The sequence below is a fragment of the Biomphalaria glabrata genome, chromosome 12 (genome assembly GCF_947242115.1).
Source record: "Biomphalaria glabrata chromosome 12, xgBioGlab47.1, whole genome shotgun sequence".
NCBI lineage: Eukaryota > Metazoa > Mollusca > Gastropoda > Planorbidae > Biomphalaria > Biomphalaria glabrata.
The window spans coordinates 14,786,988-14,814,133 of record NC_074722.1 but is presented as its reverse complement, the minus strand read 5'-3'; the positions used below and the strand labels follow the sequence as shown (position 1 = coordinate 14,814,133).

The 27,146-nt window shown below is 43.8% G+C and overlaps 2 protein-coding genes across 7 annotated transcripts in view; one reads left to right on the top strand and one right to left on the bottom strand.

Annotated features, from left to right (window-relative positions):
* The window catches only part of LOC106059156 (dynein axonemal heavy chain 10-like), a 190,307-nt gene that overhangs the window by 119,438 nt on the left and 43,723 nt on the right, over positions 1-27,146 (top strand). For all 6 annotated transcript variants that reach the window (XM_056006410.1, XM_056006409.1, XM_056006408.1 and 3 more), the window contains 10 exons: positions 10,485-10,573; positions 15,849-15,999; positions 16,477-16,565; positions 17,242-17,439; positions 18,532-18,765; positions 20,454-20,551; positions 21,010-21,191; positions 22,709-22,845; positions 23,217-23,434; positions 24,525-24,635. In XM_056006410.1, coding sequence (XP_055862385.1) covers positions 10,485-10,573; positions 15,849-15,999; positions 16,477-16,565; positions 17,242-17,439; positions 18,532-18,765; positions 20,454-20,551; positions 21,010-21,191; positions 22,709-22,845; positions 23,217-23,434; positions 24,525-24,635 — 1,507 coding nt within the window. The remainder of the gene's footprint in view (positions 1-10,484; positions 10,574-15,848; positions 16,000-16,476; positions 16,566-17,241; positions 17,440-18,531; positions 18,766-20,453; positions 20,552-21,009; positions 21,192-22,708; positions 22,846-23,216; positions 23,435-24,524; positions 24,636-27,146) is intronic.
* Positions 11,173-15,168, bottom strand: LOC106061852 (monocarboxylate transporter 12-B-like). The gene is made up of 2 exons (XM_013220070.2): positions 14,970-15,168; positions 11,173-13,524 (listed from the first exon to the last, which is right to left on the bottom strand). Exon 2 carries the CDS (start codon positions 13,138-13,140, stop codon positions 11,539-11,541), a length of 1,602 nt encoding a protein of 533 aa, XP_013075524.2. The 5' UTR covers positions 13,141-13,524; positions 14,970-15,168; the 3' UTR covers positions 11,173-11,538.

The following is a 27,146-nucleotide window of genomic DNA, read 5'->3' as shown; positions in this document are numbered from 1 at the left end:
AGGCTCTCACATTGCCCTTCATGGTATTGGCTCCCTTGTAACCAACATCCCAACCCTAGCTCCAGGCTCTCACATTGCCCTTCATGGTATTGGCTCCCTTGTAACCAACATCCCAACCCTAGCTCCAGGCTCTCACATCACGCTTCATGGTATTGGCTCCCTTGTAACCAACATCCCAACCCTAGCTCCAGGCTCTCACATCGCCCTTCATGGTATTGGCTCCCTTGTAACCAACATCCCAACCATGGCTCCAGGCTCTCACATCGCCCTTCATGGTATTGGCTCCCTTGTAACCAACATCCCAACCCTAGCTCCAGGCTCTCACATCGCCCTTCATGGTATTGGCTCCCTTGTAACCAACATCCCAACCCTAGCTCCAGGCTCTCACATCGCCCTTCATGGTATTGGCTCCCTTGTAACCAACATCCCAACCATGGCTCCAGGCTCTCACATCGCCCTTCATGGTATTGGCTCCCTTGTAACCAACATCCCAACCCTAGCTCCAGGCTCTCACATTGCCCTTCATGGTATTGGCTCCCTTGTAACCAACATCCCAACCCTGGCTCCAGGCTCTCACATCACGCTTCATGGTATTGGCTCCCTTGTAACCAACATCCCAACCCTAGCTCCAGGCTCTCACATCACCATTCATGGTATTGGCTCCCTTGTAACCAACATCCCAACCCTAGCTCCAGGCTCTCACATTGCCCTTCATGGTATTGGCTCCCTTGTAACCAACATCCCAACCCTAGCTCCAGGCTCTCACATCGCCCTTCATGGTATTGGCTCCCTTGTAACCAACATCCCAACCCTAGCTCCAGGCTCTCACATCAAGCTTCATGGTATTGACTCCCTTGTAACCAACATCCCAACCCTAGCTCCAGGCTCTCACATCGCCCTTCATTGTATTGGCTCCCTTGTAACCAACATCCCAACCCTAGCTCCAGGCACTCACATCGCCCTTCATGGTATTGGCTCCCTTGTAACCAACATCCCAACCCTAGCTCCAGGCTCTCACATCGCCCTTCATGGTATTGGCTCCCTTGTAACCAACATCCCAACCCTGGCTCCAGGCTCTCACATCACCCTTCATGGTATTGGCTCCCTTGTAACCAACATCCCAACCATGGCTCCAGGCTCTCACATCGCCCTTCATGGTATTGGCTCCCTTGTAACCAACATCCCAACCCTGGCTCCAGGCTCTCACATCACCCTTCATGGTATTGGCTCCCTTGTAACCAACATCCCAACCATGGCTCCAGGCTCTCACATCACGCTTCATGGTATTGGCTCCCTTGTAACCAACATCCCAACCATGGCTCCAGGCTCTCACATCACGCTTCATGGTATTGGCTCCCTTGTAACCAACATCCCAACCCTAGCTCCAGGCTCTCACATCACGCTTCATGGTATTGGCTCCCTTGTAACCAACATCCCAACCATGGCTCCAGGCTCTCACATCACGCTTCATGGTATTGGCTCCCTTGTAACCAACATCCCAACCCTGGCTCCAGGCTCTCACATCGCCCTTCATTGTATTGGCTCCCTTGTAACCAACATCCCAACCCTAGCTCCAGGCTCTCACATCGCCCTTCATGGTATTGGCTCCCTTGTAACCAACATCCCAACCCTAGCTCCAGGCTCTCACATCGCCCTTCATGGTATTGGCTCCCTTGTAACCAACATCCCAACCCTAGCTCCAGGCTCTCACATCGCCCTTCATTGTATTGGCTCCCTTGTAACCAACATCCCAACCATGGCTCCAGGCTCTCACATCGCCCTTCATGGTATTGGCTCCCTTGTAACCAACATCCCAACCCTAGCTCCAGGCTCTCACATCACGCTTCATGGTATTGGCTCCCTTGTAACCAACATCCCAACCCTAGCTCCAGGCTCTCACATCGCCCTTCATTGTATTGGCTCCCTTGTAACCAACATCCCAACCATGGCTCCAGGCTCTCACATCGCCCTTCATGGTATTGGCTCCCTTGTAACCAACATCCCAACCCTAGCTCCAGGCTCTCACATCGCCCTTCATGGTATTGGCTCCCTTGTAACCAACATCCCAACCCTAGCTCCAGGCTCTCACATCGCCCTTCATGGTATTGGCTCCCTTGTAACCAACATCCCAACCCTAGCTCCAGGCTCTCACATCGCCCTTCATGGTATTGGCTCCCTTGTAACCAACATCCCAACCATGGCTCCAGGCTCTCACATCGCCCTTCATGGTATTGGCTCCCTTGTAACCAACATCCCAACCCTAGCTCCAGGCTCTCACATCGCCCTTCATGGTATTGGCTCCCTTGTAACCAACATCCCAACCCTAGCTCCAGGCTCTCACATCACGCTTCATGGTATTGGCTCCCTTGTAACCAACATCCCAACCCTAGCTCCAGGCTCTCACATCGCCCTTCATGGTATTGGCTCCCTTGTAACCAACATCCCAACAATAGCTCCAGGCTCTCACATCACGCTTCATGGTATTGGCTCCCTTGTAACCAACATCCCAACCCTAGCTCCAGGCTCTCACATCACGCTTCATGGTATTGGCTCCCTTGTAACCAACATCCCAACCCTAGCTCCAGGCTCTCACATCGCCCTTCATGGTATTGGCTCCCTTGTAACCAACATCCCAACCCTAGCTCCAGGCTCTCACATCGCCCTTCATGGTATTGGCTCCCTTGTAACCAACATCCCAACCCTAGCTCCAGGCTCTCACATCGCCCTTCATGGTATTGGCTCCCTTGTAACCAACATCCCAACAATAGCTCCAGGCTCTCACATCACGCTTCATGGTATTGGCTCCCTTGTAACCAACATCCCAACCATGGCTCCAGGCTCTCACATCACCCTTCATGGTATTGGCTCCCTTGTAACCAACATCCCAACCCTAGCTCCAGGCTCTCACATCGCCCTTCATGGTATTGGCTCCCTTGTAACCAACATCCCAACCATGGCTCCAGGCTCTCACATCGCTCTTCATGGTATTGGCTCCATTGTAACCAACATCACAACCCTAGCTCCAGGCTCTCACATCGCCCTTCATGGTATTGGCTCCCTTGTAACCAACATCCCAACCCTAGCTCCAGGCTCTCACATCACGCTTCATGGTATTGGCTCCCTTGTAACCAACATCCCAACCATGGCTCCAGGCTCTCACATCGCCCTTCATGGTATTGGCTCCCTTGTAACCAACATCCCAACCATGGCTCCAGGCTCTCACATCGCCCTTCATGGTATTGGCTCCCTTGTAACCAACATCCCAACCCTAGCTCCAGGCTCTCACATCACGCTTCATGGTATTGGCTCCCTTGTAACCAACATCCCAACCATGGCTCCAGGCTCTCACATCGCCCTTCATGGTATTGACTCCCTTGTAACCAACATCCCAACCATGGCTCCAGGCTCTCACATCGCCCTTCATGGTATTGACTCCCTTGTAACCAACATCCCAACCATGGCTCCAGGCTCTCACATCGCCCTTCATGGTATTGGCTCCCTTGTAACCAACATCCCAACCCTAGCTCCAGGCTCTCACATCACGCTTCATGGTATTGGCTCCCTTGTAACCAACATCCCAACCATAGCTCCAGGCTCTCACATCGCCCTTCATGGTATTGGCTCCCTTGTAACCAACATCCCAACCATGGCTCCAGGCTCTCACATCACGCTTCATGGTATTGGCTCCCTTGTAACCAACATCCCAACCATGGCTCCAGGCTCTCACATCGCCCTTCATGGTATTGGCTCCCTTGTAACCAACATCCCAACCCTAGCTCCAGGCTCTCACATCGCCCTTCATGGTATTGGCTCCCTTGTAACCAACATCCCAACCATAGCTCCAGGCTCTCACATCACGCTTCATGGTATTGGCTCCCTTGTAACCAACATCCCAACCCTAGCTCCAGGCTCTCACATCGCCCTTCATGGTATTGGCTCCCTTGTAACAAACATCCCAACCCTAGCTCCAGGCTCTCACATCGCCCTTCATGGTATTGGCTCCCTTGTAACCAACATCCCAACCCTAGCTCCAGGCTCTCACATCGCCCTTCATGGTATTGGCTCCCTTGTAACCAACATCCCAACCCTAGCTCCAGGCTCTCACATCGCCCTTCATGGTATTGGCTCCCTTGTAACCAACATCCCAACCATGGCTCCAGGCTCTCACATCACGCTTCATGGTATTGGCTCCCTTGTAACCAACATCCCAACCATGGCTCCAGTCTCTTACATCGCCCTTCATGGTATTGGCTCCCTTGTAACCAACATCCCAACCATAGCTCCAGGCTCTCACATCGCCCTTCATGGTATTGGCTCCCTTGTAACACACATCCCAACCATGGCTCCAGGCTCTCACATCGCTCTTCATGGTATTGGCTCCCTTGTAACCAACATCCCAACCCTAGCTCCAGGCTCTCACATCGCCCTTCATGGTATTGGCTCCCTTGTAACCAACATCCCAACCATGGCTCCAGGCTCTCACATCGCCCTTCATGGTATTGGCTCCCTTGTAACCAACATCCCAACCCTAGCTCCAGGCTCTCACATCGCCCTTCATGGTATTGGCTCCCTTGTAACCAACATCCCAACCATGGCTCCAGGCTCTCACATCGCCCTTCATGGTATTGGCTCCCTTGTAACCAACATCCCAACCCTAGCTCCAGGCTCTCACATCGCCCTTCATGGTATTGGCTCCCTTGTAACCAACATCCCAACCCTAGCTCCAGGCTCTCACATCGCCCTTCATGGTATTGGCTCCCTTGTAACCAACATCCCAACCCTAGCTCCAGGCTCTCACATCGCCCTTCATGGTATTGGCTCCCTTGTAACCAACATCCCAACCATGGCTCCAGGCTCTCACATCGCCCTTCATGGTATTGGCTCCCTTGTAACCAACATCCCAACCCTGGCTCCAGGCTCTCACATCGCCCTTCATGGTATTGGCTCCCTTGTAACCAACATCCCAACCCTAGCTCCAGGCACTCACATCGCCCTTCATGGTATTGGCTCCTTTGTAACCAACATCCCAACCATGGCTCCAGGCTCTCACATCGCCCTTCATGGTATTGGCTCCCTTGTAACCAACATCCCAACCCTAGCTCCAGGCTCTCACATCGCCCTTCATGGTATTGGCTCCCTTGTAACCAACATCCCAACCCTAGCTCCAGGCTCTCACATTGCCCTTCATGGTATTGGCTCCCTTGTAACCAACATCCCAACCCTAGCTCCAGGCTCTCACATCGCCCTTCATGGTATTGGCTCCCTTGTAACCAACATCCCAACCATGGCTCCAGGCTCTCACATCACCCTTCATTGTATTGGCTCCCTTGTAACCAACATCCCAACCCTAGCTCCAGGCTCTCACATTGCCCTTCATGGTATTGGCTCCCTTGTAACCAACATCCCAACCCTAGCTCCAGGCTCTCACATCGCCCTTCATGGTATTGGCTCCCTTGTAACCAACATCCCAACCCTAGCTCCAGGCTCTCACATTGCCCTTCATGGTATTGGCTCCCTTGTAACCAACATCCCAACCCTAGCTCCAGGCTCTCACATCACGCTTCATGGTATTGGCTCCCTTGTAACCAACATCCCAACCCTAGCTCCAGGCTCTCACATCGCCCTTCATGGTATTGGCTCCCTTGTAACCAACATCCCAACCATGGCTCCAGGCTCTCACATCACGCTTCATGGTATTGGCTCCCTTGTAACCAACATCCCAACCCTAGCTCCAGGCTCTCACATCGCCCTTCATGGTATTGGCTCCCTTGTAACCAACATCCCAACCCTAGCTCCAGGCTCTCACATCGCCCTTCATGGTATTGGCTCCCTTGTAACCAACATCCCAACCATGGCTCCAGGCTCTCACATCGCCCTTCATGGTATTGGCTCCCTTGTAATCAACATCCCAACCATGGCTCCAGGCTCTCACATCGCCCTTCATGGTATTGGCTCCCTTCTAACCAACATCCCAACCATGGCTCCAGGCTCTCACATCACGCTTCATGGTATTGGCTCCCTTGTAACCAACATCCCAACCCTAGCTCCAGGCTCTCACATCGCCCTTCATTGTATTGGCTCCCTTGTAACCAACATCCCAACCCTAGCTCCAGGCTCTCACATCGCCCTTCATGGTATTGGCTCCCTTGTAACCAACATCCCAACCCTGGCTCCAGGCTCTCACATCGCCCTTCATGGTATTGGCTCCCTTGTAACCAACATCCCAACCCTAGCTCCAGGCTCTCACATCGCCCTTCATGGTATTGGCTCCCTTGTAACCAACATCCCAACCATGGCTCCAGGCTCTCACATCGCCCTTCATGGTATTGGCTCCCTTGTAACCAACATCCCAACCCTAGCTCCAGGCTCTCACATCGCCCTTCATGGTATTGGCTCCCTTGTAACCAACATCCCAACCCTGGCTCCAGGCTCTCACATCGCCCTTCATGGTATTGGCTCCTTTGTAACCAACATCCCAACCATGTCTCCAGGCTCTTACATCGCCCTTCATGCTATTGGCTCCTTTGTAACCAACATCCCAACCATGGCTCCAGGCTCTCACATCGCCCTTCATGCTATTGGCTCCCTTGTAACCAACATCCCAACCCTAGCTCCAGGCTCTCACATCGCCCTTCATGGTATTGGCTCCCTTGTAACCAACATCCCAACCATGGCTCCAGGCTCTCACATCGCCCTTCATGCTATTGGCTCCCTTGTAACCAACATCCCAACCCTAGCTCCAGGCTCTCACATCGCCCTTCATGCTATTGGCTCCCTTGTAACCAACATCCCAACCCTAGCTCCAGGCTCTCACATCGCCCTTCATGCTATTGGCTCCCTTGTAACCAACATCCCAACCCTAGCTCCAGGCTCTCACATCACGCTTCATGGTATTGGCTCCCTTGTAACCAACATCCCAACAATAGCTCCAGGCTCTCACATCACGCTTCATGGTATTGGCTCCCTTGTAACCAACATCCCAACCATGGCTCCAGGCTCTCACATCGCCCTTCATGCTATTGGCTCCCTTGTAACCAACATCCCAACCCTAGCTCCAGGCTCTCACATCGCCCTTCATGCTATTGGCTCCCTTGTAACCAACATCCCAACCATAGCTCCAGGCTCTCACATCGCCCTTCATGCTATTGGCTCCCTTGTAACCAACATCCCAACCCTAGCTCCAGGCTCTCACATCGCCCTTCATGCTATTGGCTCCCTTGTAACCAACATCCCAACCCTAGCTCCAGGCTCTCACATCGCCCTTCATGCTATTGGCTCCCTTGTAACCAACATCCCAACCCTAGCTCCAGGCTCTCACATCACGCTTCATGGTATTGGCTCCCTTGTAACCAACATCCCAACCCTAGCTCCAGGCTCTCACATCGCCCTTCATGCTATTGGCTCCCTTGTAACCAACATCCCAACCCTAGCTCCAGGCTCTCACATCGCCCTTCATGGTATTGACTCCCTTGTAACCAACATCCCAACCCTGGCTCCAGGCTCTCACATCGCCCTTCATGGTATTGGCTCCTTTGTAACCAACATTCCAACCATGTCTCCAGGCTCTTACATCGCCCTTCATGGTATTGGCTCCCTTGTAACCAACATCCCAACCCTAGCTCCAGGCTCTCACATCGCCCTTCATGGTATTGGCTCCCTTGTAACCAACATCCCAACCCTAGCTCCAGGCTCTCACATCGCCCTTCATGGTATTGACTCCCTTGTAACCAACATCCCAACCCTAGCTCCAGGCTCTCACATCGCCCTTCATGGTATTGACTCCCTTGTAACCAACATCCCAACCCTAGCTCCAGGCTCTCACATCGCCCTTCATGGTATTGACTCCCTTGTAACCAACATCCCAACCCTAGCTCCAGGCTCTCACATCGCCCTTCATGGTATTGACTCCCTTGTAACCAACATCCCAACCCTGGCTCCAGGCTCTCACATCGCCCTTCATGGTATTGGCTCCTTTGTAACCAACATCCCAACCATGGCTCCAGGCTCTCACATCGCCCTTCATGGTATTGACTCCCTTGTAACCAACATCCCAACCCTGGCTCCAGGCTCTCACATCGCCCTTCATTGTATTGGCTCCTTTGTAACCAACATCCCAACCATGTCTCCAGGCTCTCACATCGCCCTTCATGGTATTGACTCCCTTGTAACCAACATCCCAACCATGTCTCCAGGCTCTCACATCGCCCTTCATGGTATTGACTCCCTTGTAACCAACATCCCAACCCTGGCTCCAGGCTCTCACATCGCCCTTCATGGTATTGACTCCCTTGTAACCAACATCCCAACCCTGGCTCCAGGCTCTCACATCGCCCTTCATGGTATTGGCTCCTTTGTAACCAACATCCCAACCATGTCTCCAGGCTCTCACATCGCCCTTCATGGTATTGACTCCCTTGTAACCAACATCCCAACCATGTCTCCAGGCTCTCACATCGCCCTTCATGGTATTGACTCCCTTGTAACCAACATCCCAACTCTAGCTCCAGGCTCTCACATCACCCTTCATGGTATTGGCTCCCTTGTAACCAACATCCCAACCCTAGCTCCAGGCTCTCACATCACCCTTCATGGTATTGGCTCCCTTGTAACCAACATCCCAACTCTAGCTCCAGGCTCTCACATCACCCTTCATGGTATTGGCTCCCTTGTAACCAACATCCCAACCCTAGCTCCAGGCTCTCACATCGCCCTTCATGCAATTGGCTCCCTTGTAACCAACATCCCAACCCTAGCTCCAGGCTCTCACATCGCCCTTCATGGTATTGGCTCCCTTGTAACCAACATCCCAACCATGGCTCCAGGCTCTCACATCGCCCTTCATGGTATTGGCTCCATTGTAACCAACATCCCAACCATGGCTCCAGGCTCTCACATCGCCCTTCATGGTATTGGCTCCATTGTAACCAACATCCCAACCATGGCTCCAGGCTCTCACATCGCCCTTCATGGTATTGGCTCCATTGTAACCAACATCCCAACCATGGCTCCAGGCTCTCACATCGGCCTTCATGGTATTGGCTCCATTGTAACCAACATCCCAACCATGGCTCCAGGCTCTCACATCGCCCTTCATGGTATTGGCTCCCTTGTAACCAACATCCCAACCATGGCTCCAGGCTCTCACATCGCCCTTCATGCTATTGGCTCCCTTGTAACCAACATCCCAACCATGGCTCCAGGCTCTCACATCGCCCTTCATGGTATTGGCTCCATTGTAACCAACATCCCAACCATGGCTCCAGGCTCTCACATCGCCCTTCATGCTATTGGCTCCCTTGTAACCAACATCCCAACCATGGCTCCAGGCTCTCACATCGCCCTTCATGCTATTGGCTCCCTTGTAACCAACATCCCAACCATGGCTCCAGGCTCTCACATCGCCCTTCATGGTATTGGCTCCCTTGTAACCAACATCCCAACCATGGCTCCAGGCTCTCACATCGCCCTTCATGGTATTGGCTCCATTGTAACCAACATCCCAACCATGGCTCCAGGCTCTCACATCGCCCTTCATGGTATTGGCTCCCTTGTAACCAACATCCCAACCATGGCTCCAGGCTCTCACATCGCCCTTCATGGTATTGGCTCCCTTGTAACCAACATCCCAACCATGGCTCCAGGCTCTCACATCGCCCTTCATGGTATTGGCTCCCTTGTAACCAACATCCCAACCATGGCTCCAGGCTCTCACATCGCCCTTCATGGTATTGGCTCCCTTGTAACCAACATCCCAACCATGGCTCCAGGCTCTCACATCGCCCTTCATGGTATTGGCTCCCTTGTAACCAACATCCCAACCATAGCTCCAGGCTCTCACATTGCCCTTCATGGTATTGGCTCCCTTGTAACCAACATCCCAACCATGGCTCCAGGCTCTCACATCGCCCTTCATGGTATTGGCTCCCTTGTAACCAACATCCCAACCATGGCTCCAGGCTCTCACATCGCCCTTCATGGTATTGGCTCCCTTGTAACCAACATCCCAACCATGGCTCCAGGCTCTCACATCGCCCTTCATGGTATTGGCTCCCTTGTAACCAACATCCCAACCCTAGCTCCAGGCTCTCACATCGCCCTTCATGGTATTGGCTCCCTTGTAACCAACATCCCAACCCTAGCTCCAGGCTCTCACATCGCCCTTCATGGTATTGGCTCCCTTGTAACCAACATCCCAACCCTAGCTCCAGGCTCTCACATCGCCCTTCATGGTATTGGCTCCCTTGTAACCAACATCCCAACCCTAGCTCCAGGCTCTCACATCGCCCTTCATGGTATTGGCTCCCTTGTAACCAACATCCCAACCCTAGCTCCAGGCTCTCACATCGCCCTTCATGTAGTCAAGTCATGATCGTCTAAGGGCTGAAGGAGTCCCAATAGAACAACTCCACTTCTAGCTTTAACCCATCCAACTGGGTGTATTTGTGCAATAACATGTTAACACTGGCTCTCTTCAAACCTACTAGGTTTTCTAGAGTTAATCAACAATATGCTGACTACTGGTATGGTTCCAGCTCTGTATGCCGATGAAGAGAAAGATCAACTGATAGGCATTGTAAGTAGGCACAATGATAAACTTGTACAGAAAAAGTTTTTTTTGGTTTGGTTCCGAACTTGTTTTAAATGCTTAGCACCGGGTTTTAAGATGTTGATTTCATTAAAAAAAACACATAGTTCATAATAGTTCACATTAGTTCATTGTTTACAATAATTCATAATAGTTCAAGATAGTTCATAAGAGTTCAAAACATTTTGTAACATTTTATAAATTCCATGTCATTTCCTAACATCATTTCTTTAGGAGAAGTAAAGTATATCCCCTTTCAGACCCTGCGATCTATGGTACATACGATAAAAATTTTTTTTTACGTTTAACGAGGGTGTGATGTGGCCAGCTTAATTACCTATACCTCCCCAACTATTTTTAGCTACCCATTAGAGATAAGTGGAATCAGAGGCGGTCGAAAAATAACGAAGATGAAAATCAGAGTCTTTATTATATTTCCAACCCTAGACCCTACCGGTTTGAAACTCTGGACATGCAGGATTTCTTTGATAGTGGAATAATCAGTAATTAAACTTTAAAAGAATTATAAAATTATAAAATTGAATAAAGATACAAATAAAAGTGAAAAGAAAAAGATAAAAAATATATCATCAATAATGCTAAATCTTTTTTGTTATTTAAAATTCAACATGAACGAAAAGGTTTTGATATCAAGTAAAGTCAATTCAAGTTGAGCCCATTCACTATAGGCACTATGAATACGTGAATACACTGGCAGAATAAACACAACCTTTACAGATATTTTAAATATAATGAGAAGATATTTGATTGCGTATCTTTGACACTAAGATGTTTTAGTATTTTTAAAATAGGTCTACTCTCGTTAGTATTTCAATTCCTTCATCCAGTCTTTCCATTTAAATCTTTTTTACCACTCTTGGCCATTCTTTGGAACACAAGTTACCTAGTCTGGTATTCCTCTGTCATTATGACACACCTAGAAGTATTGTTCTCTAATGTCTTGCAGATATTGATAGGCATTTCCGTTTCTTTCTTTTGTCAAATCGTAAAAAGCAATTACTGATTAGCATTAAAACCCCAGACACTGCTAAGAGACCACCCCCAAGATAAAACGCCTCGTCAAAGGTGCCAAGGTTGTCTTTTAGGTAGCCCGCCAGAGGTGGTCCCAGGAGGTTGCCAAAGCCTTGGAACCCGATCAGAAGGCCAAGGGAGTTGGACACATGCTTCGGCTCCAAAATGTCCACCAAGATCACAGATTTCTGAGAGATGAAAGCGCCAGTGAAGAATCCGTATAATGCGCAGAAGACGCAGAAAGATGCTATGCTGTTCAAGGTGGGCAAGACAAAAGCGACAGCAGCCACACCAAAAATGATCAAGGTGTACAAGACTGGGCGGTAAGGACGAAGAAGTGTCGTGTCCAGAATAAGTCCGGATAAAATTCTGCCAAGGCTGTCCACTGCTCCCGCTACGGAAAGTGCCATGGCGGCTTCCGACTCGGAGATGCCTTTAGATTTGACTAGAGCAGGCATAAAGGTGAAAGCTGCCCTAAAAGCCATGGTAAAAAGCCAGATGCTTATGCAGAAAAGTGTAAACGGGGGTTTCTTAAGCAGATACAAATGAAAGAGCTTTCTGGAATTTTCTTTGCTTTCTCTGTAATTGTCTCGCGGAAAACAAATTTGCATTGAGGAAACTATTGAATGAGACATTCTGGTACAGAGTCGTCTTTCTTGCTTTTGTTGTGTTTTAATTACACTGTAGGGGTCTGGATGAGGAATTAAGTCTTTGTCATTTGAAATAAAGCCCGAATTGGTCTCTGGGTCATGTTTCTCATGTATAAAATTTTCTTGCTCGAGATCCTCGGCTGGAATGTTCTTCGTCGAGTTTTGTGTTGTATATTCGTGTCGTCGAGTAAATTTATAATGAAAACTAGGAGGCCGAAACAGCATTGCGGCTACAAGGAGGTGAGCTGCTAAACCTCCAATGATAAGGTAGGTCCCCGTGTAACCGTAGTAGACAGTAAAAAAGTGCACCAGGGGGACAATGACAAATGTCCCTAGTCCAACACCGGATGTACCAAGTCCAGTCGCCAGTCCTACTCTTTTGTCGAAGTAAAGGCCAACTAGTGATAGTCCAGGAGTGTAGGCGAGCCCTCTGCCGACGCCGCCAATGATGGCGTGGGTGAAGAAGAGAAAGTAGATGTTGGTGGCGAAAGAGTTGAGGATGAGCCCAAGGCTGGCGAGGACGCCGCCCACCATGACAGACGCCCTGACGCTGTAGCGGGTGCTGAATGCGTTAGCCAGCGGGCCAAGCGTTAGTTGCAGGGTACACACTACCGCCCCTGGCCACGACGTCAGCTGGACGCTCTCCCCGAAGGTGTCGAGGAGGAGCAGGAAGAAGACGCCTTCACTTCTGTCCAGGCCTCCAATGATGATGTGCATGACAAAGCAGCCGAGCACCACCAACCAGCCGTAGCCTCCGTCTGGAGCCCTGCAATCTCTCTCGCTGTTTTTCATGCCTTCTGTGGGCACTGTAGCTGTTTGAGAAAAACTATGATCTTCATCATCAAGCGAAGTTCCCTTAAACAAGTCACCCATGACAACTTGGGAACCCTTGGGGCTGGCTGTTAACCTCGTTGTTTTTTTTTAGTTTTGTTTCACTTATGCTTGCAATGAAACGTACTATACAGGTTTACACGTACAAGTTTATACATTAATCTCCGACCCTTGAACCTCGTGTTAAAGCTGTCAATAATAAGGCGTGTCTTCGAGTTCAAAGATGAATGAGGAGTGCAGTATTTCACGTCACCACGCAGACCCAGCTGTGACCAACATATTTTGCCACATCCAGCGCAGTCAAAACTGCTGGTCGTTCTACTTTCGCCGTCTACGTTTGTCCTTGGCAGCGGATTTTTCTTTTGGCATATATGTATCCTGCGACCTTTGTAAGAAATCTGCACCAGTCTCATTCAGAAGCAGAGGCTCTAAATAAGAAAGACAGAAATATCAACATAAGAAGTTTTGTTTCATTCTCTTTTGACATTATAGTTTTTAATGTTTCTCAATCTTCAATATCTTTGAAGATATTCTGTAATGGCAAAAAGACTTTAAAAGAAAAACAAGATGCCAAGTGAAATAAAGATGGTTTTTTTTAAGTAATAAAATTCTTTTAAATAATACAAAGCTTATATAAACGAAATAACCACTCAATTACTGCCGTTTCTATCTACATTACAAGATTTATTTTCCTTTGTCTATATAAAACAACATAATTAATTAATGACCACTACTTAATTTATTAATTTGTGGTGTTTTTTGTTCATTGCTGCCTGTGTTGTCATCCACATTGAATAATTGTGCAAAGTTACAACTTGATCCAAACATGGGAACTGGGAGCAAAGGGCTGTAAAAGAATCCAGACAGACAGACAGACAGACAAGCGCACGGAATGAGTTAATATAAGTTTTACAATGAAATGTTATTGGGGGCTTACTTGTGTACACCTGGATTAAGCCTACTTTTATTGTACTACTGGTGCTGGTGTACTTTTTTGTGTACAACACGTGTACTCTTAGTTTTCTTCTGCTGTATTACTAGCGTACTTTTGGTGAACTTTTGTACGCCTGGTATATTCTTACTGTACTTCTGATGTACTCTTAGAGTTGTTCTGGTGTACGCTTACTGAAATTCTGGCGTACTGCTAGAGAAATTATGTTGTACTCTTAGAGTACTTTTGGTGTAATTCTAATGCACTCTTGTTGTATTTCTGGTGTACACGTGGTGTACTTCTGGTGTACTCTTAATGTACCTCTGGTGTACTTTTAGTGTACTCTTGTTTTACGCCCATTGTATTTTAGTGTACTTCTTGTGTTCTCTCACTGTACTAATGTTGTATTGTTAGTGTACTTCTTGTGTACTTTTAGTGTACACCTGGTGTACTTGTGGTTTATTTTTAGTGTACTTCTGGTGTACCGCATGTGTACAGTGAAAAACTATACGTAATTATAGCAATCTGTTAAGGAGATTGTTGTGGCATTAACTCTTTCTCTCCTAATCGACGATACCATCGTTGATTTTGGCCTCATTAAATTAAATTAATGTTTAATTTTTTAAACTTGACTTTGAACTATATAAAAAGAGCTTGCATTTCCCTTTAATTCTATACCAAATAAAACATTTTCTGATAACAAACAACAAAGCTATTAAAGCCCAATCATAACAGTAATGAGCAAAATGAAGAATTCCTTCGAAAACGTGGAAAAATAATTACGGAGAGAAAGAGTTACGGATCTTTTATCAGAGAAAGAAGTAGTGTGTTTTGGTTGTACAATGTAAATTAAGTTTCCCTTTTGTTTATATTAATTTATATGTGTAAAGCAGGGACTAGTTCATTTAGTTCAATGTGGTTATAAAAATCATAGACTTACCTTATGAAGCGTGTCTAGGTCCAGAATTACACTCTTTTATTGGTTATGATTCTACTTATTAAATTGTCGGTAGTATATATTCTGTGAATATCTAAGAGCTTACATTTAACACTAACAAACTTAAGTCTGGTGTAACGTTTTTAGAATAATCCTCTCCCTTAATGAAAAAGATAACGTTTCAATATTGTTGAACCAAAAAAAAAAGAGTTCCCGGACCTTGTTGTTTTATTTTGATTTGACCTGACACTATAAAAAGAAAAGTTGAAACAAGCGAGAAGGTCATTCGTCAGAAATATTTCACAAGTTTTCGGGAAAACAAAAACCCATTGAGAACAAATACAACAAGTGTTGACTCAACAGCTACAGTAAACATGCTAGAAGTGTGACTAATACAGGCGAACTAATAGAGGCTTTACCGTTCGTTTCCTCCGCTCTCTCTCTCTCTCTCTCTCTCTCTCTCTCTCTTTCATTCTTTCTCTCTCTTATTTCTCTAGATATGTAAATAGTGTAGAATAAGTATTTTTATAGGATGTGGAAAGTAGTTTGGGAGTAGGGAGTTACTACATTACCAAAATGATTACGTGCTTTGCTATTGCTATAGTGACACATAAGTTCACAATTTATTTGGATATTTCAAGAATTATTCCTAATGTCCATAGAACTCTAAATGTATAGTCTACTTACATTTTTAAAATATATGTTTCTTTGTTGAGTTTCTGATTTTTTTTCTGATATATTTTTCTATGATACGTTTTTAATTTTAGTTTCTATGTTATGTGTCGTGTGTTATGTTTTTGTAATATTTACTTGTTATTCTTCTGTTTTATTTCTTTGTTATGTTTCTATATTATATTTCTATGTCATGTCTCTGTGTTGTAGATGAGAAAAGAGGCGTCCGATGCTGGTAAGGGGCCGGCTAAAGAGAGCATCTGGATGTACTTTGTAGACAAATGTGCAAACAACCTGCACATCGTCATGGCCATGTCGCCCGTGGGAGACACACTCAGGACCAGGTGCCGGAACTTTCCAGGTAGACCTATTTTATAAACTCACTTTGGTAGAAGCATCGTAGATACAGGTAGGTACAGGTAGACCTACCTAACTCACCTTGGTAGAAACATCGTAGATACACGTAGGGCCAGGTAGATCAACCTAACTCACTTTGGTAGAAACATCGTAGATACACGTAGGACCAGGTAGATCAACCTAACTCACTTTGGTAGAAACATGGGAGAAACTAGGTGCCGGACTTTTCCAGCCCCTTTTGCATTTACGGAACGTTTCTGAATAGACCCCCCCCCCCCCCCCCCGCTTTCTAAATCTCTTGGGGGTAAGTAAAAAGTAGAATTTCCTCAACACATTGACTTCGGGCCGCGCTCTTTGCAGTTAGTTGTTACATTCTGTAGCCCAACGTTTAGCAATAAAAACAAAAGATGTATCGTCCAGGAATTTATTTATGAACAAAAGTCGAATGATTGAGTGAAAGATTGTATCGACAATTTTCCAGGTATCGTCAATAACGCCATCATTGATTGGTTCTTCCCTTGGCCGGAACAAGCTTTGTACGCTGTGGCCTGCGTCATGATCTCACCAGATGTAAGTAGTTTATTCAATGACTGTTTTAGATTCTTGTATCTACTAGGAAGGTAGAAACTATAACTTTATCCCAATCACTTATTAACATAGATAGCCTCAGTATCCTACGCAACAATGTGATACTTTGTCTAAGGTTAGGTACATACATCGAACTGATCCAATAATAATAAAGTTTGTCTTCTAGTCCAAAGATTAAGGAAGACTGCAGTATTTCGCATGACAACGTAGTCATATCTCTGACCTACATATTTTTGCCACATAACATTTGTCTGAATGTGATCGGTTTAAGGTTGTTTTGGTTTGTTTTGCCTCCTGGCAAGCGCTTTTTTTTTATGTCGAACCTAACAAGGGGGCTCGAGTTTTGACCTCAATCATAGTTGTGTTTGCTTTGCTCCTAAAGGCAGAACGGAAGCCTTCTCCCAGATACCCCTCCCCCCCCCCCCCACTGGCCCCAAAAGAGATTGGACCATTGGATATTGGACCTTATCGCACCGAGTATGCCGTTTAAAAATACCCCTTTTTTAAATTAATGCAATATGGCGCTTGAGTTAGTTTTTAAAGCGTTTTCGTGGAGCACGTGTTACGCCGTCCAGCTTGCTAAGTAGGCTCAGACTTTCATGTTCTCATTTTTCAAGGGATCTCCATCATGAGTTCAACTTTGTTCGTGTGTCCACAGAATCAACTCATCCCAGAGAACAATCGCGAGGACATCGTGTCTCACTGTGTCATGGTCCACCTGAGTGTCAACGACTACAGCCAGAAGTTCCTGCAGAGGCTGAGGCGTTACAATTTCGTGACGCCCAAGAACTACCTTGACTTCATCAGCTGCTACCTGAGGCTGTTGAGGGAGAAGGACTTGTACATTCTGTCTCAGGTCTGTACTGAGTTGGCACAGTTGGCAAGCGTCTCCCATTTCATTATTTTATTATTCTCTTGCACGGGTGTGCACCCAGAGGATCGACTTAAGTGTAGCTGGGCTTAAGCTGGAAGAGCACAAGTTCTTTCTTGATCTCTATTAAGGGTAATCTTTGGCATTTTACTTCTAGAGAAACAATCCTCTCCATTAGCAACTTCTTAAGTGACTAAAGAGACCAGACCTTGATACACATCCACAGTCACATGTTAGGCTTTTGTAATCACCAGACGCTGCTTCACACAGTTTTTTGTCTTTTTCTTACTTGTGATAAGTACACAATGTGCAGATCAAGGAACTTTCCGTCATGTGGATATATCTTAATAATATTGATAACCCTTTCACACCTTACTATTTTTACTATCTTAACTGTCAATAGACCTTGTTTTTAATGACCTAACTGTGAGTAGACCTTGTTTTTAATGACTTACAGTATAATATTCAGCTCTTGTGATATGAAGGGAGAATAACCCTTTAGGGATTACGGCAGGAAATGGCCTAAGTTGTGCCAATGTGTCAAAACCCAAACCCTTGCGAACTAAAGAACTATAGGTCACCTATTTCTGTTGCTCACGAGTCACAACCGCCTTTACTTTACTTCTTTATTTCTCGCTCTCTTTTCCTCTTTCTTTTACTTTATTTCTCTCTTTCAATGACCACGATTTTTACCATCTGAACTGTGAATAGACCTTGTTTTTAATGACTTAACTGTACAAAATTTAGCTCATGAGATATGAAGGGGAAATAACCCTTGAGGGATTATGGGCACGACATGGCCTAAATTGTGCTGATGAATCTAAAACCCAAAATATCAAAAATCAAAAATCAAATCTCAGATCTCAGATATCAAAAATCAAATCTGAGATATCAAATCTCAGATCTCAATTATCATATATCAAAAATCAAATCTGAGATATCAAATCTTAGATCTCAATATCAAATATAAAAAAATCAAGTCTCAGATCTCAAATATTAAATCTCAGATATCAAAAATCAAATATTAAAAATCAAATCTCAAATATTAAATATCAAATCTCAAATCTCTCTAACCAGTGTGAACGTCTGCAAGGGGGACTCGCTAAAATTGCCGACGCCAGCAAGATGTTGACGGTCCTGAACGAAAAGTTGGCCGTGCAGAGAGTGGCTGTCAGGGAAAAGACCATCGCCTGTGAGACGCTCCTGAAGGAGATCGCTCACTCCAGCACCGAAGCCAACGAAATGAAGAACGCGGCACAGATTAAGGCTCAAGAAATCACAGAATCCAGTAAAATTATCGCAGTTGAAAAGGTGACAGCTTTGTGACCGCTTTTCTAATTTGATGTCTGTTAATATGAATGTATGCATACTTGTGTGTGTGTGTTTTTGTTTTAATTGACTCTTAACCACATACAAGCTTGTTATTAGGGCATGATAGTTTTATTGAAGATTTTCACGAGAAACTAAACAATGTCAAGGCCTCAGATATAACTTTACTGTTGCGAACTAAAACAAATCGATCTCTAATTTTGTTTATTTTGTGTAAGAAAGCTCTAATATTTCGTTCTAAAATTACACAATTATAATTTTTAAAACAGGACATGTGCAGTGCTGGGCGACATACCTGTTCCTTTTGTTACATTTATTATCTTGATGACACATTAGATAGCTGATTTATTGTCCTTCCTATTCTCATTGGGTTCGATTCTTCTCACGACTACAATATCTCCAGCTACAATATCTCCAGCTACAATATCTCCAGCTTCAATATCTCCAGCTACAATATCTCCAGCTTCAATATCTCCAGCTACAATATCTCCAGCTACAATATCTCCAGCTTCAATATCTCCAGCTACAATATCTCCAGCGTAGCGGATGATCTTCCTATCAACCCTGCTCTATAACCACTTGTTGGTTGCCCGTTTGTTTTTAAATAAGTTTTGATTTGCGCCATCATCGTATAGCATGGGCGTAGCCAGGGTGGAACGGGGTTCAAACCGCCCCCCTCCCCCCATGAAATCCCTTTCCCCATCTTCAGTATAAGACTCAAGAAGAAAACAGTTACCGGAGCGGTGTTAAGTTTACCCCCACCCCACCCCCTTTATTTTTTCAAAAAGACTATTAGGTAAAAAAAAACCTTCATGGGCTTTTGAGTTTTAAACTTTCTTTAGTGGGTTTTAAGGATAAAAACCTCTCGTCAATATCAAACTAAAGCAATTTACATGCTCCAAATTCTATGATCTTAGCCAAGCGGGGTTTTTAGTTTAAAAAAAAAAAACAACTCCAGGGGGCTTTAAATTAAAAAGCTCTCTAGAGAAGTTTTAGGCTAAAAATCCCCTCTTCTAAATTAAACTAAAGCAGTTAATTACAGTCACCAAAATCCTGAGCGTAGCTATGGAGGTTTTGAGTTGAAAACAACCTCCTGGTGGTTTTGAGTTTAACCTCCCCTCTTCCAATAGATAGTTATAACTATAAAACCAAACTACAGTCACTAAATTTCATCGGCGTAACCAATAGCCCCCCTCCCCCGAATAAAAATCCGTGCTACGCCCCATGTCACCCTTGTTGTATAGTAACAGTTTGATACTTATTGAAATTACCAATTTGTTCTCTTTGTTTCTTTCTTGGTATTTTATTAGGTTGTGTTTTTGTTTAGGGTTATTAACTCAGAAAAAAAAACTTCGATCGTATTGTGGTATTCCTTCAATCAAACCTTTTGACTAAGATTCCATCAAATCGTTTGAAGCACTATACATTTTTCAGGGTCAGTGTAATTTTGTCTGCTGCGGTTATTTCTGCTCCAATCCTTTCTTGACATTTTGTGTTAAATCAACTCACAGCTCTTCAAGTTCAAACTCACTCAGGACGGAGATAGAGCTCGTCTTTCTTTCAAAACTCTTTTTTTACTTCGCCATGTTCCTGTCCTCAATTATCCTCCATTCTCGTATTCTCTTTCTACTGCCTCCAGTTTCAAAAAAGTTTTTTCCCCCTCAATTTAGGCTGAGGCAGAGGAAGCACTACAAGAAGCTCTGCCTGCATTGGAAGCAGCCCGCCTCGCACTGGATGACATTTCAAAGGCAGACATTACAGAAGTCAGGTTGATAATGTTGTTTTTAATATATTTGTTAATTACATCCATAGTTTAATATATATATATATATATATATATATATATATATATATATATATATATATATATATATATATATATATTTATATATGTGTGTGTGTGTGAATTAGAAATAAACAATATAAACATTATAACTTGCTTACGTTTTATCTTGCCGTCTATAACTAGTGAGTAGAAGTGTACAATCATCGGAGGATTATATGGTACGACTTGGCCTTAGTGTGCCTATGTCTCATATAATCATAATCGTAATCATAATCAGTCACCTGTCAGAAGCAGATTCGTTAGGACCTATTTGAGACACTTGAATTAATGAGTAGACTTTATCACTAGCCTATAACAACCTATTAAATAGGCTGCAAGAAGCTAACTTTTAATGTTGTCTAGTGCTATGTCTAGTGTTCGTCTTGTTTGTTCTCTCCCAGGACATTCGCCAAGCCGGCCCCCGCCGTTCAGTGTGTTTGCGAGTGTATCGCGGTGCTAAAAGGTTTGAAAGAGATCTCCTGGAAGTCGGCCAAGGGCATGATGTCTGACCCCAGCTTTATCCGGCAACTGAAAGAATTGGACGTAGACAACATCACAAGCCGTCAAATTCAGGCGGTCAAAGGTGACACAGTATTTGATCATGAAATATTTTATTATGATAATGTTTTGTTTCCACGATCTTTTTTTGTTTCTTTATATTTGTTGGATTGTTTCGTTGGCTCGGCTCCAGTTATAGTTTCTGAAGTCAAGTCAAACTCAGAATTTCCAGACATTCCCTGGATAAAGTCAAGTTGATTTTTAATTTTCTATTCACCTTCACCTGTCCCATAGTCTGTTGGACAGTTGGGGCTACACACATGATCTTTCAACCGTTTCTCTCCACTGACATTGTTAAATTAGCCCACTAGTATGAAAAACAACAATGTAAGACTTTAAGTGATGTGGTACTCTTACGTCAAAAAATCGTAAACGGAAGATAACCCTGCTAGGCTCATGTTGAATACCAGAAGACAAGATGTAAAGAGATACAAAAAAGTGAAAAGCAAGGTTAAAAAAAGGAATATATTAAAAAAAAAAAAAAGACACATCAAAATGGAAAAGAGAGATCCATGAGGACAACGTGATATATGAAAAGAGAGATCCATGAGGACAACGTGATATATGAAAAGAGAGATCCATGAGGACAACGTGATATATGAAAAGAGAGATCCATGAGGACAACGTGATATATGAAAAGAGAGATCCATGAGGACAACGTGATATATGAAAAGAGAGATCCATGAGGACAACGTGATATATGAAAAGAGAGATCCATGAGGACAACGTGATATATGAAAAGAGAGATCCATGAGGACAACGTGATATATGAAAAGAGAGATCCATGAGGACAAAGTGATCTATGAAAAGAGAGGAATGGAAAAAAATACTAAAAAAATAAACATAAAAAAATAGATTCAATAAAAGAGAAATACAACTAAAAGGGTTATATGGGGGAAATGATACCTGAAAAAAAGAGATACGTACAAAAATGAAAAAAAAAGAGATACGTAAAAAAGAAAAAAAAAGAGATAAAGTAAAGAGAGAGAGACATGAAAAATTAATTTCGTGACGAAACTAAGCAGGCTGTACTTCTTCTATGACAGAAAGAAAACAACTCACCTCTTCATAGGCGAGAACAGGTGGAGATAAGGCGAAGATTGCTCAATTTCAGTTTCATTAATAAATATCACAGTTCCTTTTTCTTGTTCATAGTGCCAAGCGAAGAGTTCAACAGACCTCTCAACATTTCTATCTTTTGGTTCTTTCATTTACTTTGTTCAAACAGACCTCTCAACATTTCTATCTTTTGGTTCTTTCATTTACTTTGTTCAAACAAACCTCTCAACATTTCTATCTTTTGGTTCTCTCATTTACTTTGTTCAAACAAACCTCTCAACATTACTATCTTTTGGTTCTCTCATTTACTTTGTTCAAACAAACCTCTCAACATTTCTATCTTTTGGTTCTCTCATTTACTTTGTTCAAACAAACCTCTCAACATTTCTATCTTTTGGTTCTCTCATTTACTTTGTAGTTGATGACAGTCTTGCTCTAAAAGCTTTAAAAAATCAATTCGATGTTTTTCTTTTTTTCCCCCAGTAAAACTCCAGGACATTAACGTAACCACTCAACAGATGAGACAGATCTCTACGGCCGGTGAGGGACTTCTGAAGTTCGTTAATGCCGTTATGGGTTACTGCGCTGTGTTCCGGGAGATCAAACCCAAACGAGATAGAGTTGAGTAATTAAAATCTTTCAATAATGTCAAACAAACTGTAAAAGAGTTTTTCTTAATACAATTCTTACATTAAGCAGCAAACTGCTAAATGGGTATATTACTCTCCTATGTGATACAAGGTCACATAATAAATATTGCAAATTATCTACCACATAGTTTACACATATTGTCATGTAAAAGTTTACTTTATTTTTAAAGGACATATTTTCAGTTCAAATGAGTTATCGTTGAAGTAATTTGAAGCCAATTGAAGATATAATCCGCTCAATTTTGAAGTTTTATGTTTTAGTTTAAAGCTTTTTAAAATTAACTTTTGAATACACCTCGTCGTCACTTCTCCTTCCTTATCTCCCCTTGCCTGATTTGTAGGTTGCGACCCTAGAGAAAAATTTTTTCGAGTTGAAGCGGGGTCTGGACAAGATTAACAAGCAAGTGGCCAAGCTGGAAGACCTGATCAACAACCTGAACATGAAGTACGAGATGGCCATGCTGGAGAGGCAGCGTCTGGAGGAGGAAACGAGGCTCATGGAGAAGAGGCTGATTGCTGCCGACAAACTCATCAACGGGCTGAGCTCTGAGAACGCCAGGTAAGGCTCTTGCTTACAAGGCCGGTCTTTACTATTGCGGGACCAGTCTGGGCCGGGATATGCATAATATCAAAATTAATATTTTTTTAAATAAGAAACTACTTTCGCCTTTAATAAATTTTTATTAAATGAAAGCTGACAATGCCAGTTTTTTATCGTTTGTTGGGTAGGCACCTCAAAATGACAATTCGTCAATTTTGCAGGAGATTTTTATGAGTTTTCATTGAATTTCCTGAAACTGTTTGTATATTCTGGTATTGTATGAGATTTTCAGGAGGTCCTGGAAAATGAGGAGGCCCCAGAAATCCTGTTATATAAGTGGTAATGGTTTAATTAAATAATTTACATTGCTGCATAGGTTGCAGTGGCTTAAGACCAGCCCTGCCTGCTTATAAAGAACGTATAAATACTTCACGAGCTATCGCCTTTGAATGTGTTCTACACAGAACATTTGTTACCTCCAGTTTAAAACATTTTGTTTACACTAGCTTTAATTTAATAGTTTAAGATTTTTCTGGAATGTCTTCAATGCGGCAGGAAACAGTTTTTATCATGAAGCTGACATGCAGGCCTCCTGCATCTTTTGTGTTTTATTGATTGATTCAAAACCTTTAATGTTTATTGGTAAAGAATACCTCAAAATTCTAGACATTTCATATTTACAAAAGAGTTACTTTCCTTAAGCGTAAAATATTGGTTGCTTTAGATTTCCATACATAGCGGAAAAAAACATAAATAGAAGCTAGCTGTGTAGCGTATCCGGTGTGTAGTGTATCTGGTGTGCAGAAATCTGCCGCATATTTAATCGAAGTATTTTAATAGCCCATTTAATTGTTTGTTTGTTTGTTTGTTGGCAACAGCCTTCTTTCAATATGACGTCCTTTGACATTGTTTGACCGCCTTTACTTTTCCCCAATTAATGTCAGGTATCCATTAGAGCTGGGTTGACTCAGGCGCCCTAAAGATCCCGAAAATTAACAATCAGTCTTCACCCCTCGGAGGCCAAGCGATTTACCGCCAAGCCACCGCGGCTCCCGTAATAAATACGATGTCATTTAAATGTCATGTTTATGCTCTGTTGACATTTCAGGTGGCTAAAAGACCTGGACGAACTTAAGAAGAGACGTAAGCGATTGCTCGGTGATTGCATCGTCGGCGCTGCATTCCTCAGCTATGTGGGTGCATTTAGTTATGAATATAGGTAAGAAAAACAAAAAGAAAACATAGACAAATAACTCAAAACAGAATTTAGAATTTTGTTGTTTTGGTATCGTCATGTTGACAACGCCTACTAGGCTCTGTGGTCGTTTGATTAATGTGTCTTGGCCCGTCTCTGTCTATATTGTTTTTACAAACAAAATCTTTGACTTAGGGAAAACACATTCTCATTCTATGTTGATGTTTTAGTATTTGTGTACGATTCCTCCTATTAGCTTGCAACCTCTATATTACTTCAAAAAGCACATTTGTTGGAAACTAGACGAGTATTTCGAAAACGGCTCAAACGATTTTATCTAGAAATTTGACCTAATTGTTCATACTGCGAAAACTCTGGTTTGATTGTTTAAAAGTTTTCTATAAATTAATTTTAAAATTAAATTTAGCTTACGTCTCATAAATTTGCACACGGCTTCAGCGGCGATTACTGCACTCAACTCTAACGGTTACTGCACACAACTCCAACGATTACTGCACTCGACTCCAACGATTACTGCACTCGACTCCAATGTTTCTTTGCAATTAATAAAGAGTTGAACAAATAGACATACCTGAACATGTTGGGTACAGTCTTATGTTGAAATCATGCGGAGGATTCCAGCTACCCGTCGCCTTAGCGTGGCCTCCGTGGAAACGTCTAGTAGTGGAACTAGGTAGGCTAAGTACGAGTAGCGAACCAGGCCCTGCGGGTTTCCCTGGGTGAGCTTTTCTTTTTTATCTCACTCGAGGTCGGCATGGAAGAAATGCCCGCACACCAGTTCAACAAGTCCGCAAAATCGTTCCAAGAAGGCGGCCGTCATCAGGACTCATGGCTGGAGTGGCGGTCCTTACACGGAATTGTGGCGGTAACAGTATAGGAATATGAGACAAGCTCTCCATGGTTAGCGCTGCTCTCGGCTACTTATAGCTAGTGGACCCAGGAAACAGGGCGAAACGCCGTGTACGTGGTACGGTCCACGCTCTAGCCTAGCCATTATGGCCGCTACTACTAGGATCTCTCAGACAGGATCGGAGTGAAAAGCCCCATGTCCAGGCCTGGTCGCTGGATACAAATAAATGCAAAACACTTTTGTTCCTGGCAATCAAATTGGTAAATACAATAGAACGATCTGATATAAACATCTCACATGTAAATTATGAGTAAGTCTGGTATCTATATTTAGGTTTTAAGTCATAATGTTTTGTTTGGTGTAATGCACAAATTGTAAGACGATTTCCTAATGGATAATAAAGATCATTATTATTATTATTATTATTACAATACAGTAAATGCCACTGTAAAAAGGTCCCAGTTTCGGTAGGCGGGACATGTAGTCCGCATGCCAGACAATCCCCTTCCCAAACGACTTCTGTACGGGGAGCTGTGTGCTGGAAAGTGCTCCTAGAGAAGTCAATACTAGAGCTAAAAGACACTCTTAAGAGCTCCTTCTAGGAGTGTGATATTGACATTCACGGCTGGGAAGCACTAGCTCTCGATCGCTCCTCATGGCGTGAAGCTGTGAGTCACGAGATATGAAGCAAGAAGAGTGGCCAGCGTGAAATAGCACCGATTAAACAAAAAGCCTTAGGAGAAGAAGCAGGCCTATCTGTAACTGACCAAACCTACCCACGCCACGTATGCGGCCAGCTTTTTAAAACGAGGATTAGACTTAAAAGTCAACTTCAAGTCTATAGGAATGAGAAATGTGCTCATCTTCGATCACGAAGGAGGAACTATATATTACAATACAGTAAAAAAAATATCTGCTATAAACAAATAATTCTGCAAAGACTAAACAAATTTCACTATATATGTTTATTAGTAAAATTGTGTAGCACTGACTTTAGTAATACGAAAAAGAATTAACTGCTCCACACTTTTATTTATCTTATACAATTTTTTTATTATTATTTCTAGTGCATTGAAAGTTCTTTTCTTTAATTACATAAAAAGTCATTTTTTTAAAACTTATAATTCAAAACCATTTCTAAAACAAGTTTTAAAAGTCTTATGTAGTTACAGAATTTAAAGCCATTTTAACTTACACTTGCAAAAGGTCTCAATCAGAAACACATATGTATCGCTTTAAAAAATAAAAGCGGCTATATCTGTACATTCATCCTCGAATCCAAAGAATTTAACAAATCTTAGAAATCTTGATGGTATAGGTCAGTATAGGACGACATATCCCTTAATTACGTAAAAAAAATGTATCTGTCATTCTTTCTCTTTCTAAATAGAACACATTCTTCCGCTCTCTCCCCCTCTTTTGCTGTCTCTTTCTCCACTTTCCTTCACACTTGTTTCCTCACTCTGGTTCTAACCGTAACGTTTTCTTTTGTATTGAGATTCTCTGTCACTCTAGTAGTCTCTCTCCCTCTCTTTCTCTCTCTCTCTCTCTCTCTCTCTTCGCTCTTTCGTATTTTCTCTATCTCTCTTTTTCTTTATCTCTGATGCAATCTCTCTTTTTCTCTTAGAGTCTCACTTTCACTCCTTCATTTCACTCATTTGTTT